The sequence below is a fragment of the Psammomys obesus genome, unplaced genomic scaffold (genome assembly GCF_907164565.1).
Source record: "Psammomys obesus unplaced genomic scaffold, mPsaObe1.curated_primary_1811, whole genome shotgun sequence".
In the NCBI taxonomy this organism is placed as follows: Eukaryota; Metazoa; Chordata; class Mammalia; order Rodentia; family Muridae; genus Psammomys; species Psammomys obesus.
Window position 1 is genome coordinate 1,043,071 of NW_026586383.1, and position 18,220 is coordinate 1,061,290.

At 49.9% G+C, this 18,220-nt stretch overlaps 2 protein-coding genes across 2 annotated transcripts; both read left to right on the top strand.

The window, feature by feature from the left end:
- On the top strand, window positions 1-9,828 carry LOC129672225 (serine protease 46-like). Its single transcript, XM_055601518.1, has 5 exons — window positions 1-85; window positions 4,505-4,682; window positions 4,866-5,128; window positions 6,164-6,327; window positions 9,574-9,828. Exons 1-5 carry the CDS (start codon window positions 1-3, stop codon window positions 9,826-9,828), a joined length of 945 nt encoding a protein of 314 aa, XP_055457493.1.
- A 1,422-nt stretch (window positions 9,829-11,250) lies between these two features.
- Prss50 (serine protease 50) lies at window positions 11,251-17,557 on the top strand. The gene is given in 6 exon segments (XM_055601840.1): window positions 11,251-11,406; window positions 11,408-11,750; window positions 14,199-14,361; window positions 15,255-15,538; window positions 16,554-16,720; window positions 17,097-17,557. Coding segments are annotated over 6 exon segments (1,353 nt in total). The 3' UTR covers window positions 17,337-17,557.
- Window positions 17,558-18,220: the final 663 nt, after the last annotated feature.

Below are 18,220 nucleotides of genomic sequence, written 5' to 3' on the forward strand. Positions count from 1 at the left end.
ATGGCGTGTGGATCTGTGGATCCTCACGGTCTTCTCCCGTCATCAGTTCTTTCTGCCCGGTTGGACAGTCTGCCATATGATGAAGGTAGGACATGGAGAGAGGCCAGGAGATCAGACAGCCTGGGGTCTACATCGGCTGTTCTCATGCCTGCAGGGCCTCCACAAGTCAGTACTGAGATGGGTAGATTCTCAGGAGACTTAGGGGGTGACCCATATGACCCACACATGGTGGGGCCAGCTTCGGTTTTCAGGGTGACCACAAACAGATGGAGGAAGAAAAGCACAGAACAGACTAACATCCATGGAATGGATGAACTTGTCTGGGAGTCTCGGGGGCTGTGACAATGGCTGTGCTGTCTGAATGTCCCCTCACCCTACATCAGTTCCCTGGTGAGACAATGTATACCTCAGTGCTGTATGGTGGGGCCTCTGTTTCACACAGGAAACCAGGTCCAGCTTTAGTGGTTTGTGAGCAGTAGAACCAGGCCTCAAGAACAGTTTCCAATAGATGCTTTGGGGTTGAAAATATCTGGGTGGCAGAGTATATCCAGGCTCTTCCTGAGAAAGGTAGTTTTCCTAGTAGGAGCCCTACCCTGAGTCACCTGCTGGCTGTACATTTTGTGTCTGACAGGGAGCCAGCTGGAGTGGTAAGTGGGAATGGGGCACATAACCCCCAGCCTGGGTAGTGTCTTCTATCCCGGAGTGACAGCCTGTCTCCTGGACAAGTGCCTTGTTGAATGAGGGACTGAACGAGCAAGTGAATTTCTACCCTGAACCTCACTGTACTCCCATCAAACGTTAGTGAAGCTTTGGGGGTGGTTAGGGTATGCGCAGCTTTAGGCTCAGGCCTGGGAGCTGACTGCTTTGCCTCTGAGGAGTCAGCTCTGACCTCACAGGAATGGCTTCCACAAAGCCAGGACTCATCTTTCCTGTGGCCACCCATGAACGCAGGAAAGAGGCATTGGGATCCCGTTTCTCGGTGGGGGTGCCTAGCTTCTAGAACTTCAAGAAAGAGTGCTGAGGTCTGAAGAGGAATCCGTTTGAATCCCCGAATGTAGGCTACAGGTGGAAGGGTGACATCGCGCCTGGGACTGGGTTGATCCCCAGCACACTGTACCCCCAAATCACTCATCATGGCTGGACCCAAGTTTGATTTCCAGCACCCACATCTGAGGTAGCTCACATCTGCCTATAAATCTAGCTCCATAGGATCCTACACCTGCATTCAGAAGCACATACCTACACATAGACATACACACAGACACACACATATACAGAGTAAGAAAAAATAGAAATATTTAAAACAACCCACTTGGTGCTGGTTCTTGACGTTGGCCTCTCCAGACTGAATCCCATGGTCCTGTGTAGGGTTTAGAGGAAGGCTGGGGTCAGTGCTGCCTTGGACACAAGATCCAGAAAGAGCTGTTCTTTGAGACCCAGGGATCTTACAGAGGGTGGGGAACACTGAGGAGGGGGCTAGCCTCGGCCCCAGAGTTGTCACTGTGGGCATGGTGAGCTCTTTCTGCAGAACCTTGTCTCTCTCTGGGCTTGCAGCCTTATGGGAAGAGAAAGAAGAAACTTCTTAAGCCCCCTCCTGACCGCCAGCACTGAACAATCTTGGTTGGGAATCAGAAACAAAAAAGGTCCTAGTCACTGTTCTACTGCTGTGATGAAACACCATGACCAAGGCAACTTATAAAAGGAAGCATTTAACTGAGGACTTGCTTACAGTTTCAGAGGGTTAGTCTATGACCATCAAGGTTGGACATAGCCATGGGCAGGCAGGCATGGTGCTGGGGCAGTCGCTTAGAGCTCACACTTGGTCCTTGAGTTGCAGGCAGAGACTGGGTCTGGTGTGGGCTTTTGAAACATCAAAGCTCACCTCCAGTGACACACTTCCTCCAACAAGGCCACACCTCCTAATCCTTCTCAAACAGTTACCAACTATGGAAAAGCATTCAAATATATGAGCCTATGGGGCCATTCTCATGAACCACCCTTCCCCCCCCCCCCCACCGCCAGTGGCCATAAAGAAGAAACAGAAGCCGACAAAAGATGGCTATGACTCACCATGGTGTGTGAGAAAGTCCAGGAATGCGGCTCTCTGGGGTTGGGGTGGGGATTAAAGAAATAGGAGACAGGCATGGAGATGGGACCTAGACATGAGCGGAGCGGTGAGAAAGTAAGGCAGTACTCTGGAGACCTGGGGGTTTGTGCAGTGTCTCTGGATCCCTGTGGAAGGCCAGGAGTTGAAAGTAGAAGCATTTTGTCCACAGGAGTCTATGGCAAGGGAGCAGGCCACTTACCTCGGACAATTGCAGGAGCTAGGGACACACAGCGTGAACAAACTCAAACACGACGGTCTTTGCACTAGTTTTGTGTCGTTACAAGAAAATAAAATAGAAAGCTATATTTAGTTGGCAGTTTTCAAAATTCAAAGTCTAAAGATTTGTCACGTGGGCTGAAGGTCGGGATGTGAGAAGGAACTTCCAGTGAAGATAGCAACCACCTGTCCTGAGAGTGACTACTTACGTGAAGTCAGGAAACAGAGGGAGGCTGCGGGGGGTCCTAGTCTCCTCTGAGAACATGTGTCCTCCTCTGTGTGTGCATGTGTGTTTGAGCATGCTCACCAATGTGAGCACGTGTAGGCTGGAGGATGACAACAAGACGTTTTTCTCAGGCACTTCCCCACCATTCTTTTTTGAGACAAGGTCTTTCATTGAACTCGGAACTCACCGCATCAGTCAGACTGGCAGCCAGGAGAGGCCCTAGAATCTACCTGTCCCTGCCTCCGAGCGCTGGGGTTACAGGTGTCCACTGCCTCATCTGGCTGTGAATCCAAACTTAAGTCTTCACGCTTGCACAACCACACCTTACTCATGGAGCAATCTCCCCAACCCTAAGCCCCACCTCTTAAAGGTCTAAATACCCCCCTGTATCATTCCCTCCCTGAGGACCTACGGAGGGGAGCTCAAATTACTTCCACACCATAATGTCTTCAACCAGGTAGGATCTTGTTGACGTTTCTGCTAATGAATACAGTTTATCCTAGATATTAGTGCTATTTATTACCCCCCCCCCCACCATTCCTGCCACAGTCCCCAGACCCACCTTGGCTGTCACTGTTAGGTCCTAACACTGCTCTATGCTGCATGGTATTCTGCTGATGGAAATAGACTCTATAGCTTGTGATGGTGGAAAATAGTTCCACTTCCACCTGTCTGAGGAGCTCAGGGACCACATGTGATTGCTCATTCGACAGCTGAGGCACGCAGAAGACCATACCAGAAACCCCTCCTTCTCATCTTGACAAGGGTTCACTATGTAGCCTCAGCTGGCCTCGAACTCACAGAGGTCTGCTCACCTTTGCCTCCCAAGTGCTGGGATTAAAGGTGTGCATTACCACACCCAGCTCATGTTTCTATAATCTTGTTCTGTAACCCTCACTTACAGAATAATTAGTCCCTTTCTTCTCCTTTGTACTATTCAGTTATTGGTTTTGAAATCCTCATAAAGAATTATTATTAAATTCCAGTCCAGGCTCGTTCCACTTAAAGCAACAACGACAAAACCTCATTCTCACTGGGAACGATGACACACATCTGTAATCCCAGCACTTGGGACATAGAGAAAGGAAGATCAGGGTTACATAATCACCTGTGGTTATTTTGGCTGGCTAGCCTGGGCTACATACATACAAGCAAAACACCATATGCATAAATTAGAACAAACTGATAAAAAAGCAAAACAAAATGAAATAAAATCTCAATCTCATCTCCAGTCCAGTGCAAGCTCCTACTCTCTTCTCCCTGTTCTTGAGGTCAAGCTTCTCTGTCTCCTGGGTAGGCGCTATGGCTGTCGGCTATAATTGTACAATAAAACATCACTGTAAAAAGAAAAAAAAAAGAAAGAAAAGAAGAACGAGAAAGAAGGAAGAAGCTGAAGCCGGGCAGTGGTGCACTCACTGCCCACCTTTAATCCCAGCACTTGGGAGGCAGAAGCAGGCAGACCTCTGAATTTGAGGTCACCTTGGTCAACAGAGTGAGTTCTAGAACAGCCAGGGCTACACAGAGAAACCCTGTCTCAAAAAAAACAAAAAGAAAAAAAGTTACTATGCATGTATTTTTACATACAACCAACGGGAGTCCTGAACACTAGGCCCCATCACTTGCCTCCACTGACTCTCTCACCCTCTAGTGATTCTCTCCTCCTCTTCCTCCCTGAGTCATATGTACATACTATGGGCAGGAATGGCCTCTGGGGTATTTGCTCATAACCATAAAAGGTGTCAGATAAGTTGTCTGGTCTCTGTTGTCAGGGGGGGGCTTTGTTTATAACGGGGCTGCCTGCTGCCCCTGGGTCTGCGCTTGCCAGTTGTGAGGTGGTAGCTTCAGTCCTTCCCAACTTTAGCAGACGGCAGTGGCTACTCGGGACACAGCTGAAAGATGCAGTCTACCATGGCTACCCTAACCCTTTGCATTCCTTTCTTCACCTCTCTCCTCAGCGCCCTGGTTCTGGTCCTGTGGTCAGACTAATATAACTTGCAAGATGGTAAATGGAAAGATGGTGGAGGTGGGGCAGTGGCCATGGCAGGTAAGCATCCTTTTTCTGGGAATATATGTCTGCAGTGGTTCCATCATCCACCACCAATGGATTCTCACAGCTGCGCACTGCTTACAAAGGTCAGCCTGGGGGCATTTTGGTCTGGGATCTTTGCTTTCAGGCCTGGGGGCAGGGGTTTCCTGATGAATCTGGGGGTCTAGGAGTGGAGGACATTACCCCAGGCAGCCTAGTTCTTAGAACCCGCTCTCTCTGGTTATTCACGGCCTTACGCCTGGTGATCCGTGTCTTCTCTGGGCCTGCAGATCCAAGAACCCGGCCAACTACACTGTGAAGGTGGGAGTCCAGCACCTCCCAGACAACAGCACCTCAGCACTCCTAGTCAATAGCATCATGATTCACGAGAACTTCAACAATCAAATGTCTCAGGACATTGCCATCCTGAAGCTCAAGTACCCTCTCTCCTGGTCCCCTCTTGTCCAGCCGGTCTGTCTCCCCACCAGCAATTTCAAGCCAACTGTTGGCACCATGTGCTGGGTCATCGGGTGGGGACAAGACAAGACTAAAGGTGAGTGCTGTGGAGCAGATGTCTCAAGACACCTGTCTCTGCAGAACACTGTCATGGGGTCACTCATTCACTTCATTTACTCTGTCACTCTGCAAGCTTCTCCCGAGCCCAAAGATATACACAGTGTTTGCATATAAGAGAAACAAAACAAGTGGCCTTTGAGGACCTCGGCCTCCAAACCCCAAAGTCAAGTTAGAGCCCACACCAGATCCTTAGCCCGCAGCACAGTAGGAAATGAAAATTACCTATCTGTCTGTCTGTCAGTCGTCTTGTCTGTCTGTCTGTCTGTGTGTGTGGGGGTGTACAAATACCACAGCATATACTTGAAGGTCAGAGGACAACCTTCAAGGAGTTGGTTCTCTCTTTCAACCAGACGGGTCCTGAGGAATGAAGCTCAGGTCACCAAGCTTGATGTAATTGCTAAGCCACCCCACCAATCCCCAAAGTCAAGTTAGATCCCACACCAGATCCTTAGCCTGCAGCACAGTAGGAAATGATAACTCTGGCTGTTCATCCGGGGTCTGTGTCAGCAGCTATGATGAGGCATTGACGTGGCCTCTCTAGCCAGTATGTACCCATAATTCTTAGAGATGCAGCCCTTTTGGTGTTATCTGGAGTCCTGCCAACCTTTCTGCAGAACCCCTCTAGGGTTTTGCCACCTTTCCCAGGAGCATAGCCCTTTGAGAGACTTTGCTTAACTTTTTTTTTTTTTTTAATTTTAGTTTTTTTTTTTCTTGTTTGTTTGTTTGTCTGTTTTTTAGGCAGGGTCTCTACATAGCCCTGGCTGTCCTGCAACTCACTATGTAGGTCAGGCTAGCCTCAAACTCACAAAGATCCGCCTTCCCTGGGATTAAGGGAGTGTGCCATCCTCAGTTTTTAATGAGTGGGGACACTTCTGAAAGTCAGGCTGCAAACTTCAGCTTTTATGAACGGACAGCTCAGAAGACCCTGCCTCTCGTGTGCACAAATGTGAATGACTCTGGGTTGGAAATAGGTTCCAAAGTTGAGGCCATGACTGGATCTTTCTCTTCACAGAGTCCTCAAAGGGTCCTTACAGTCTCCAGGGCTTGGCTGTCAGGATCATGAACAACGAGATCTGCAATCATCGGTACCAGTTCCTCCTGACAAAGAGCCAGAAGACCTTCATTGGGAATGACATGCTGTGTACGAGCTCAGAATGGGGCCTGGACACTTGTCAGGTGTGGAATGTGCAGGCGGCTGGGCGAGCAGGCACTATGGGGGTCATACAGAGGCGAGGTCTCTCTACATAGCACTGGAACTCACTGTGTAGACCAGGCTGGCCTCAAACTCACAGAGATCCACCTGCCTCTGTCTTCCAGGTGTCTTTCAGGGGTTAAAGGCATGTTCCATCCTCAGTTCTTGGCTTAACTTTCCTTTAAATGTGGCCACCAAAGACTCAGTACAAAAGTCTGAGCTCCTATTTTCCAATATGGGGGGCGGGGAAGAGTTGTATTAGTTATCTGTTACTAATCTGAAACGCCATGACTAGGGCCACTCAGCAAAGAGTTTATTTGCGGTTCTAGAAGAACTGATAGTCCATCACCATATCACAGCACGGAGCATGGCAGTACGCAGGTGGGCCTGTCTTTGGAACAGCTACTGAGCATTCACATCTGGAATCCCAGACAGGAAACAGAGGATGGTAGGAGGCTTTTGAAGCCTCAATACCTGCTCTGTGTAACATACTTCCTCCAACTAGGCCACATCTCCTAACCCTTCCAAAGGAAGTATTCAAACATGAGCTTGTGGGCGGTGGGTGGGGCATTCTCATTCAAACCACTACAGGGGTGATTTTTTTTTTTTTTTTTGTTCCTGCCCATGGACAGTTCTTTATGTTTTTTGTTTGTTTGTTTGTTTGTTTTATTTTTAGTTTTTAAAGCAGCTCTCACTAAGCAGCCTGCCTGGCCTGGAACTCACCATTTAGCCAGGCAGACTTGCCTTGAACTCTTGCATGCTGTAGTGGTGGTATTAAAATCCTACCACCCACCCAGGCCCAGTTCTGTAAGCCGTCTTAGTGCTCCTGAGCATGCCTGCAGATCTGGGTCAGGCGCTGGCATGCAGTTTTGCAGAAATGGTTTCATTCTGTCAGCGTCAGCACTGCTTCTTAACGTTCTGGGAGAAAACATTTTTCTCTGGGTACAGATTTTCTTCTCTATTCTTACTCAGACCATCACCACCATCATACCTCAGCATCATTTTACAAGATAACAATTCATTTGCTTGCTTGCTTTTTTTTTTTTTTTTTTTTGAGACAGGGAGACAGGGTTTCTCTGTGTAGCCTTGGCTGCCCTGGACTTGCTTTGTAGATCAGGCTGGCCTTGAACTCACAGAGATCTGCCTGCCTCCGCCTCTCTGAGTGCTGGTCCTTTGCTTTCTAATACATGGATTATTCTTAGTAATTCCTTTCTTAAGTATTTTGAGCCTAATGTTCAGTGACAAATGACTGTTGATACCAGTGAATAATTTATTTTCCTTCTTTGGTGCTAAAACTTAATGTGGTCTCTAACTAAAATTTGCGATGTTTAGGCCACATCATATGATCTTTGCAGGATCCCATGCTTCTACATTTAAGTATAGATTTAAATTCTGTTTCCACTGTAACATTTTTGAAGGTTAACTTTTTTTTCCATTGAAAAAGTATGTGTTGCTGAGTTACAGTTTTATTCTTGGGTGAAAAGAAAGTGTTCACATACAAAAGATGTCTGTCTGTCTGTCCCCTAGTGTGTCTTTCCATGTGCTCTTGCTTCCTCTAAATCTCTAGCAGGACTCCAATATACATTTGCTGGCTTCACTACGGCAGGCTTGGTTTTTCCGTTTTAGGCATCTGTCTCCTCCTATCTGTTTAATGCATGTCCTTAAAGATGTTTGTCTCCAAAAAATACTTAGTGCTATTAAATATTTTATTTTATATAAACAATGTTGTCCTATGTATCCAGATCACCTCATATTCTTCTTTGGAAGTGTTTTTTGTTTGTTTGTTTGTTTTTTATTTGTTTGTTTTCTTAATGCCTGTTTGTTTAAGAAGAGGATCCATGTAGCCCAGACTAGCCAGACTCAAACTCTATGTTAAGGATGACATTGACATACTTAAGGATGACATTGAACATCTGATCTTTCTGCTTCTGACTGAGAGCTAGGATTATGAGGATGCCACCCTGTCCAGTTCACGTGATTCTCGGGATCACAGCCAGGTCCTTGTGCATCTTCGACGAACATTCTGCCAACTGGGTTACACCCCTCTCCCTAAATGTCCCATCTTGATTTATTATCTATTTTCAACAATATTTGGTGTCCTTTACTTCCTGCATGCTCTATTTAGATGTAATTAGATGGGACATATTCCTTTCCAGGATTGTGGATTTTGAAGTTTCTTTTTGAAAAAGATTTCATTTTTATTTTTAATTATGTATGTGTGTGTGGTCTAGGTGTGGCTTAGTCCATATGCAGGTAGGTGCCCATAGAGGCCAGAGGTGCCAATCCCTGGGAGCTATGTAGTTAGGGATACCCATTTTGGGTTCTGGGGAAACTTGGGTCCTCTGGAAGAGCAGTACATGCTTATTAACCTAGGAGCCATCTCTACAGCTCATTAAAGCTGCTGCTTCTTCTTTTGGTTTTCCAATACAGGGTTTCTCTGTGCAGCCTTGGCTGTCCTGGAACTCACTCTGTAAACCAGGCTGGTCTCAGACTCAGAAGTCTACCTGCCTCTGCATTCTGAGTGCTGGGACTAAAGGCATGCACCACCGGTACCCTGCTCCATTAAAGCTTCTCTTTAAAATGTGTTTCAGTGCACTAGAGAAGGTCTCCTTTCATGTCCTTAGGCAGAACTTTATCATATTTTCCTTAATTGTCTTATGTGCACCTAGATCATCATGCCCTGGGAATCTTTTGATATTTATATATTGAATTGAACTCTTTCCTGGTTCATAAAAGTTTCAAATGTCATGGAGGAATATAGATAGACATACACACAGCCCCTTTTCTTTTTGTCAGAGATAGAACCCAGGGTTGCATGCATCCTAGCTGAATGCTTTATCACTGGATGACAATGCAAGTGTCTAAAAAAAATTTTAAAAAAATTTTTTAAGGAAGCTCTTGTTGCCTTTTGATGTATGATAGTGTAAATGTCATTCTTCAGCATTTGCCTGTCTGTGCACTCAAGTGGGAGAGCTGATCTCCCTCTGTAAGCAAGACTGTGGCAAAGATCAACAGTTGTACCTTGGAGGCCCACCTGGGCTTTAGGAGGGCTTAACAGAGAGGTAGCCAAATAGCGAAGAGGCCAATGTGGTCTCACGCTTGAACCTTAGTATGGATTTTGTGTGCCACAGAACAGGCTTGTAGCCAGGTCTCATCCTTGAGGCCAACAAAAACCTAATCTAGCAAATACTGCCGCTGCTGCTTGAAGCCTTCCTTACTCTCCCCTGCAGGATACCTCCGGCAGCTCCCTGGTTTGCCAGATAAACAACACCTGGATCCAGATGGGAGTGGTGAGCTGGAACTTTGGCTGTGGCGGTCGCCAATTCCCAAGCATCTACACCAGCACCTCCCACTTCACCCACTGGATCAAGAGACAAATCAGTGACATGAGATTCACCAGTATGGCTGTCCCTCCCTTCCTGAGCCCGCTGATCCTCACTGGCTACATTCTGCTGGTATCCTTGGGCTCCCTGTGGCTCTTGTGAGCTGTGTTTCCAGAACAGTCATTCCCAGAGGCTACTTCTCCCTCCTCTCTGCTCCACCCTCAGAAGAAGTGGACACCAGAGGCTGAACAGGACTTCAGGACAGAGGGACTTTGGGGAAGGGTCCTAGACCCACTGTGGGTTTTGTTCCTAGTTGTTCAATGAAGATGCTCTTGAACCTTTTGAGCCACCTGAAGTTTTCACATTCTTGACTTTGACCCAAAGCCCTTTAAAATACCCCCTCATAAAGCCTGGTTGTTTCTCAAGTTGAGTCTTCTCTGATAGTCTTACTCCTTGTCTGTTATAAGTGTTGTGTGATCTTGGGAGGGTGTTCCTTTGTTTCCCTTGTAGTTTCCTCTTTAAAAAAAAAAAAAAAAAAGATTGCTTTCATGTGTCTGTTTGTCCACAAGGGTATAGATGCTCATGGAGGCAAGGGTCATATTTCCCCTATAGCTGGAGTTGCAAGAGGTTGGGAGCCAACTGGTGTGGCTACAGGGAATTGAACTAGGTCCTCTGAAAGAGTGGTACACACTTTTAACTCCTGGGCCATTTCTCCAGCCTGTAGTTTCCGTTTTGCTGACTGGAACTTGAAATCTCTGTTCTGTGAACAGCAGTTCAGTGGCTCCCAAGGCCCCTTCTCTGTGTCTCTGAGAATATCTTTTCTCGGGGCTGGAGAGATGGCTCAGAGGTGTTTCTCCCAAGGGCATAGGCCTTGACAAAAGTAAGAATGTTCCAACTTGTTCCTCCTTTCACTTTGTCTATTAGGATAAAAAAATTAATATCCTTGCCCCAACAGTACCATTAGTATTCTCCATTACTTTTTAAATGTATTAATTATATTGCCGAACCATTAATATGTTCCCCGAATGGTCGAACACAGTGACCTGCTCTCACTGCTGACCAATGGATATCATCACATCTCCCTTATAGCCCTCTGTCCTCAGTAAGCCTTTAAAAGCTGTTATTGAAGCCTAGCTTAGGGGCTCACACCTATCATCCCAGCACTTGGGGGTCAAGGCAGAATCGTTGTGAATCTGAGACCAGGCTGGGCTCCATAGTGAGGCCTTAATGAACACATTACTTTGCCTCAGTGCCCTGGTACAATGTCTTGTGAGGTTAGCGCTCACGGGGAAGGAACGGATGCCAGCAGAGGGGTGTAGGGGAATTGACAGGTCGGGTTGGCCTTCCTCTCGCTGCTGCTGCTGGCGGAGATAGCTCGGAAGCTTAGAAACCAGCTGAGCTGAGGCAAAGTGTCCCAGAGAAAGGGCTCACAAGACTGAGGAAAGATACTAGCCAGACTACTTGCGCGCCTTTCGGCAGGAGCGTCCCAGCGAGTAGCACCCAGGGGGCGCCACGCAGGCGGAGCACCGAAGCGCCCTGAGGCGCCCGATGGAGGGCGCCATTGTGGAGGAACCTAGCCGCGCAATGGAGCCGTGGTGCTGGGCCGGGGTCCGTGGGCAGGGCCCTCAGGGCCTCCGCGTGCCCGGGACCTCCCGCGCCCGCACCCGTGCCCTTCTTCTTCTGCTGCTGCTGCTGCTGCTGCTGCTCCTGCCTCGGCGGCCGGCAGGTGAGCACGCCCACTCCCCGGCGCCCCCAACCCCCCAACACGGCCGCCTCTGACCCGCCTTTGACCCGGTGAATTTCCACAGGCTGCTTGGCTGCAGACGAATCCCCGGGGGCGCTGTCCACAGTTCGGACAAGGCCCTGTACCTCCAGAGCCTCCAGTCCCTCAGGCAGGGTTCGCCATCCCCGGCAGGCTCTGTCGACTCCGCTACCAGGCACTTTGGACACTTCGGGCATTACCGGGTCGGTCCCGACGCCACCACCAGGCACTTCGGGCGCTTCTTCGGGCACTACTTCGGGCACTTCGCGCACTTCGGGCATTACCGGGTCCGTTCTTAGCACGAAACACACCAGCCTCCCCTGTGAGTACTGGGCAGGAGCGGACAGAGAGCTCTTACGGAGTTTTTGATCCCTGAGGTCGAAGGGTTGAGGGATCAAGGGCCCTCCGAGTAGATGGAAGGGAACAACCCTGTACAAATGTTTATTGAGCACTGAAGGTTGGACTAGGCCTTGGCTTACAAATCTTCCAGCGTGGTGAGGTAAACAGGGTACAGGGAAGAGAGTCAAAGCCAGCGCTGGGAGTGGTGAGTTTGGGTGTGTGTGTGTGTGTGCGGTGTTCAAGCACTCAGATGCCTCTCTGGCAGCTGCAGTCCTTCTTTGACGTGTCTCTGGGAACCCAGCCTGGAATTCACAGCCCAAGTCCATGAGGGCTGTGTGAGACTTTTTGTGGTATCTTCAGGACACACCTGGGATTCTAACTTCCTTGCTGTTGGTGTGATAAATCAACTTGGCGGTAGGGACTTTATTTTGCTTATGCTTCCAGGTCACAGTTCATCACCGAGGAAAAAGCCAGGCCAGGAACCTGGAGGAAGGTGGCTTGCTGGCCCGTTCCCTCATAGAATCATGCTTAGCTAGCTTTCTTAGATTGCCCAGGACCGCCTGCCTAGGGATGGCGCCACTCTACCCTGGCGCCCCTCTACACAGGCTTGTGCCATCCAGTGTCAGTTAGTAATCACGACAACCCCCTTCCCCACTAAATTACCCACAGGCCAATCTGACTTACACAATTCGTGGGTGTAGGCTTTTCTTTCGGATGACTCTCTGCTGGGTCAAGTTGACAATTAAACCTAACCGGTGCACTTGGTATACTTTCGAGTAAGCAACGGTCTGCAGTTAAGGCCCACGGAAGAAATAGTTATTATCCCGGCATTCACCTGCCTCAGAAAATTCTAGCAGGGGACGCCAAGGTACTATGTGTGGTACTGCTGATAGTCTCTTGGCTGAGACTATAATTTTTAAATGTTGTGGTGGGCTTGCGAGGTAACTCAGGGGATAAGACCTCCTACCACGCAAACCTGAGAACCTGAGGTAAAACCCCAGAACAACCTATGTAAAAGGCTGAGTGGGTTTGGTCTCATGCTCCAATAACCCCCGCACTCTGGAGTGTAGGTAGCGGAGTGGGGAGTGGAGACAGGAGATTGCTGGGACCCCAGTCCCTTGCTGAGGAGGCTGCCGATCTAGTTTCGGGTTCAGTGAGAGACCCTGTATCAAGAGAATACCAGAGAGTGATGAGAACATTCAAATTCCTCCTCTGGCCTCCACATGCACACACAAGAACGATAGATATAGTACAATTTACCAGGCCCTGAATTTCATCCCCGCCGCTACAAATGAATACGTAAATATATAAACAAATACATAAATATGCTGGCCAAGGCCCATTTACTTGGTCTCACAAATCCATTGGTTTGTTTAGAAAATTCATGAATGGAAATAACTGGGAATTTTCTTTCTTTATTTTTATGCATCCAGTGTTTTGCCTGCATGCAGGTATGCGCACTGCTTTTGTGCCTGGTACTCTGGAGGCCAGAAGAGGGCACCAGCTCTCCCCAAACTAAAATGATTGTGAGCCACCATGTGCATGCTGGGACCAATTCCTATGCTTAAGAGGAGCAGCTAGTGCTTTTTGTTTTGTTTTGTTTATTTATTTTTTGAGACAGGTCTCTGTGTAGCCCTGCCTGTCTTGGAACTTGCATTGTAGACCAGGCTGCCCTCAAACTCAGATCTGCCTGCCTCTGCCTCCCAAGTGCCAGGATTAAAGACATGCCCCACCACTGCCCAGTGCAACCAGTGCTCTTAACAACTGAGCCATCTCTCTAGTCTCCATCTTCAGTTTTCAAAACTTTTTCCAAAGTGCCCTCAGCAGTTGGCACTCCCCTCTGCAGGAAGGTGAATCATGGCCTAAAATTCTCGCCAGCAATTTGGCATCACAGACACTTAACTTTTGACAGACAGGCATGTGATACAGCTTAAGGCAGAATCTCCCGAGTCCTGAGGAGGCCAGGCAAGCTTCCTCGGCATTTGCCATATTTCTTCTTCCAGTTGTGCCTGTTTCCTTATACAGCCTGTTTTATGGTTGGGTCATCTATCTTTATCTCCATGAATCCCAAGAGGGGACTCCCAAAGAAGGGGCAGGGGTCCACACTGGGTCAAGTAGGAGAAGGGATCTGGAGCCAGATAGAAATACATTTATGAAGGGTCTGCCGGGTCATATCCTAGGCTGGCTATTGGGGTGCTCTAGGGCCCAAGCTGTAGGAACAAAGAAATAGGTATCTGGACAGTGCTGAGGCTTTTCTGGAGCTGGGGATGTCCATAGGTGGATGCCATCATGTCATAGTGAGAAATAAAAAAAGGTTGGGTAAGTGCAGGTGGGTGGCTGGAGAGGCTGGAGGGAGGGGCAAGGGGGGACAGAGCCATAAGATGTGGCTGGGTGAGTTCATTCTTCATCAAGTTTTTTTCTTCCTCTTTAGTCTGTGGCTACTCCCACGAGCCAGACCCTACCCTCAGGGACCCAGAAGCCATGACTCGGAGGTGGCCATGGATGGTCAGTGTGCGGGCTAACGGCACACACATCTGTGCTGGTATTCTTATTGCTTCTAAGTGGGTGCTGACCGTGGCCCATTGCTTGATCCAGTGAGTTGGGGTCCAGGTGGGTGGGTGGAAAAGACCTTTGGAATGCCAGAGGTGTAGTCACTCCTCCAGGTGACCCATTAGTTAGCAGCTATGTCCTGTGTGGAGCCCACAGAGCCAGCCCAGCCTCACCCTCACTCTGAGCAAGGGAGGGTTGAGTCTCACATATCCTTTCCTGGGGCTCGGCCTTCAGTGGGTACACAGCTTTTTCTCTTTTCCCTACCCTTCAGTCCTGTGCAGTCTTTCTCTAGGTGAGGAACAAGGGTTCAGAAGGCCCCAGCTCCTTCATTCCATCCTCTTTGCTTCCAATTGCTCTCCTCCATCCTGTCAATAATAGTTTCTACCTTCCCGCTGAGAGGGGCCCTGACTTAGAACCTCTCAGGTGGGCTAGAGATAAGAAGATAGACTTAAACTGTGTGGATATGCCAATGTTCTGGGGCCAGGGAGTTCCTGAGAGTAGCATGTATGTTTCCCCTGAGGACTGACCAGTGAAGGCATGTTCTGGGTTGACAGTGACTTCTAGAGGTATCTCATAGAAGGTGGCTTGAGATCCAGGCCATGGTCATTACACGGGGACTCTGTTACCTCTCCACGTGCAAGATAGGCACAAAAACCCAGAGCGTGTGACTAGGGTCCACATCCCAATTCGGCCATCCCCAGGCGTGCACCCTGAGCAGGCCGGGCACTTTGAGTCTCCCATTCCTCCTCCACACAATGAGGACCGCACAGTGCGTGCAGGGCTCTGTCTGTGATGAGGGGTAGGTTCAGGGGGCCCTTGAAGCAGGAGGTGGCCTGCCTGGATTTGCTTGGAGGGCCACTGTGGTACGGAAGGCAGGGTCAGGGGCCGAGGCAGGAGCCTAGAGCTGATCAAAGACACTCCCACCCCGTTCCCATAGGGACCATGTTAACTATACGGTGAGGGTGGGCAGCCCATGGATTGACCAGACGACGAAAACCAGCTCCGATGTGCCGGTACATCAGATCATCATAAACAACGGGTACCAACCCAGGCGATACTGGTCTTGGGTGGGCCGGAACAATGACATTGCCCTCCTTAAACTCCAGTGGGGGCTCAAGTATAGCAAATATGTGTGGCCCATCTGCCTGCCTGGCCTGGAATACATGCTGGAGGACAGTTCTATCTGCGTTGTGACAGGCTGGGGATACCCCCAGGTGGATGGTGAGTAAGAGCCCCGCCCCACCCCACCCCCATCAGGGTGGGTGGTGTGAAGAGAGGGCTTGAGGATGGCTGGGCTGCCCCCTGGATGGACATTTCTTTAAGGAGCTGACTGATCCAGCAACTTTCTTGTTTGTTTCCCCGTCTCTCAAGTCTCCTTCCCCTTGAGGGTTTTGTTGGTGAACATATCATGGTCAATTGAGCCCCTGGGAACCGTTAGTGCCCTTGAGAGTCTCAGGACCAAGCCAGCCCATGTAAATAGAACTTTCTTGAAAGCAAGGAGGTCTGGGAACAATAGCTTGTCACCCACATACAACCCTAGGGTATCGACAAGTAGAGTACAAGAGAAACGGGTTCTCATGTCTGCAAAATGCTGCCCAGAATAGATGCGGTTTTTGCCCGCACATTGAAAGTCTCTTGACGTCCACTCATATCCTCCTTTCCCTCCAGTGGCCCCCAGTGTCATTCCAGTGTAGGAGCAAGATCCTCGAGACAGGCGTGTCCTGCCGTGCCCATCCAGGGCTCATTTTTCTGACAGGTTCTGGAAGTATTTACTCCCTTATAGAGCCAGCAAGACACAAGAGAGATGCCTCACTGTGTCCTTGAGGGTCTAATTTTTCCTAAACAACTCATTCTGAGGCCTGTCCGGAGGGATCAGAAGTTTCCTGTCTCCCAGGAGCTCCCACACATTTTGGGTGGGATGGAAGATGTGGGGGTGGGTGGGGGTGGGGAAAGGGGTCTGGGGAAGCTTGGTGAGAAAGAAGCTGTAGGGATGGCTTTAAAAAGAAAGACTTTGCCCCCCACCCCGAGCCTTTGCAGACACTTTAAAAGAGGACTAGCAGAGCCAAGAGGTCAGTGTGGACCGTCTGTTCCACCACCTCTGTGTGGGGCAACGGAGGGGAGAACACCCCAGACGTGGAGGCCGTGGAGGCCGCTCTGTGGCCTATGCAAAAGAGACAGAGCTGGTGGCTGTGGGCCACAGCCAGTGGCTAAACCTGAATGGGGACCCATCCCACAGGCACGTGGCCCCAGTTCCGGACCCTTCAGGAGAAGGAAGTCTCCATCCTGAACAGCAGGAAGTGTGAGCACTTCTACCACAAGGAAGCCAGAATCTCCTCGCTGGTGCGGATCATCACCCCTCAGATGATCTGTGTCTTGGACAAGAACAGAGACAAGTTCTGCTATGTGAGGACCGCTGTCCCTTGCTCACTTATCCCGAGGGCCAAGGGGGGGAGGGGTGTGGGTAGGGGGGGAGGGAGGAAAGGTGAGAAACATAAGCAGGGGTGGGGAGAAGACAGAGGAGGTCAGGTGAGGACGGGGTGCAGAGACTGGAAAGGGAGTGGACCGGACAGGATGGGGGTGAGACTGGGAGGGAGTGGGGTGTGGAGGAGTGAGTGTCCTATGAGGAGGAAATCTAGGTGAGGAAGCACCTATCAGCTATACTGAGAGGGGCTTAGAAAGAATCTGGTGGGAAACATCTGGGTTGGCTCTCTGACGGGGCCATGTCTCCCTGAGGCATGGCTTCACCCCCCTAACCCTTTTAACTTCCCCGCCCTTACAGGAGATAACCGGTGAGCCCTTGGTCTGCACTTCGGACAGCGGTATATGGTACCTGATGGGAATGATGAGCTGGGGCCCGGGCTGCAAGAAGAACGAGTCCCCACCCATCTTTCAGCATATCTCCCCCTACCAGCAGTGGATCTGGGACAGCCTTAGTGGGGAGCCCCTGACCCTTCCAGCCCCCTCCAGGACCTTGCTCCTGGCTTTCCTTCTGCTCCTCAGCCTTCTTGGCACTCTGTGACACGGCCAGGCCTCTCTCCTTGCTCTCCTCCTCGGAGTGCTGCTGTGGGTGTTGTGCTCAGCCAGCAGGGACTAGCAGAGATTAAACACTTGTTTTTCCCAGGTCTCCTCCTTTCTGAGCCTGCTCTGGCGGGAAGCAGGAATACATGATGGGGTGGGTGAGGGGCTCTGGGGTGACTCCTGCGGAAAGCAGAGGGGTGTGTGTGTGTGTGTGTGTGTGTGTGTGTGTGTGTGTGTGTGTGAAGGGGCACTGGGAAATTAGGATGTACTGCCCAGGCTAAAGCTAGGGACACTGGGACCCCCCTCCCAGACCCTTAGATGGAAATGACATGTTCCTTCTGTGATCCTTGAGTGGGAACTGGACTCTCCCTGGTCTTGGCTGCCTTTCGGCCAGTGGCTGGAACTCTCCAGACTATTGTCCCCAAAGCTCCATAGAGTATACTACAGCCCTCTGATCCTGCCTCGGGCCTGGAGGTGCATGCAGTACACAAAGGACTGATAGAACAGACACACTTCCCACAGGCAGCACCAGCTGCTGCTCTGACCTTGAGTGGCCTCACGCCCTCTGGACTGCTGCTGCCTTGCCACACAGAGGGGTTCTGGTCTGTCTGGGGAGAAGTACCCCAGCCAGCTCTATGAATGAGGACCCCATAGACTGGGCTCTGAAGGTAGAGGTCAGCCAACCACATCTGCGCAGCCAGTACTCTTACTTCCGTGACGGGGCCTTCTGTGATCCCTCCGCCCCCTCAGTACTCTTTTCTCATGTCATCCTGTCATGCTTCTTGTAGGATGATGACCTAGGACCATGTCAGGAGTGAGGGATGGTTCTTGTGTATCCTGGCACCAGGTTCAAACCATCAGAGGCCTGTTGGGAGCATGGGGTAG

What these genes read in the sequence shown, in the direction of transcription:
- LOC129672225 (XM_055601518.1), top strand. Translation starts at nt 1, where the DNA reads ATGGCGTGTGGATCTGTGGATCCTCACGGTCTTCTCCCGTCATCAGTT. An exon ending in GCTGCGCACTGCTTACAAAG is followed by an intron (nt 4,683 to 4,865) that starts GTCAGCCTGGGG and finishes CTGGGCCTGCAG; the next exon opens with ATCCAAGAACCCGGCCAACT. An exon ending in GGGGCCTGGACACTTGTCAG is followed by an intron (nt 6,328 to 9,573) that starts GTGTGGAATGTG and finishes TCTCCCCTGCAG; the next exon opens with GATACCTCCGGCAGCTCCCT.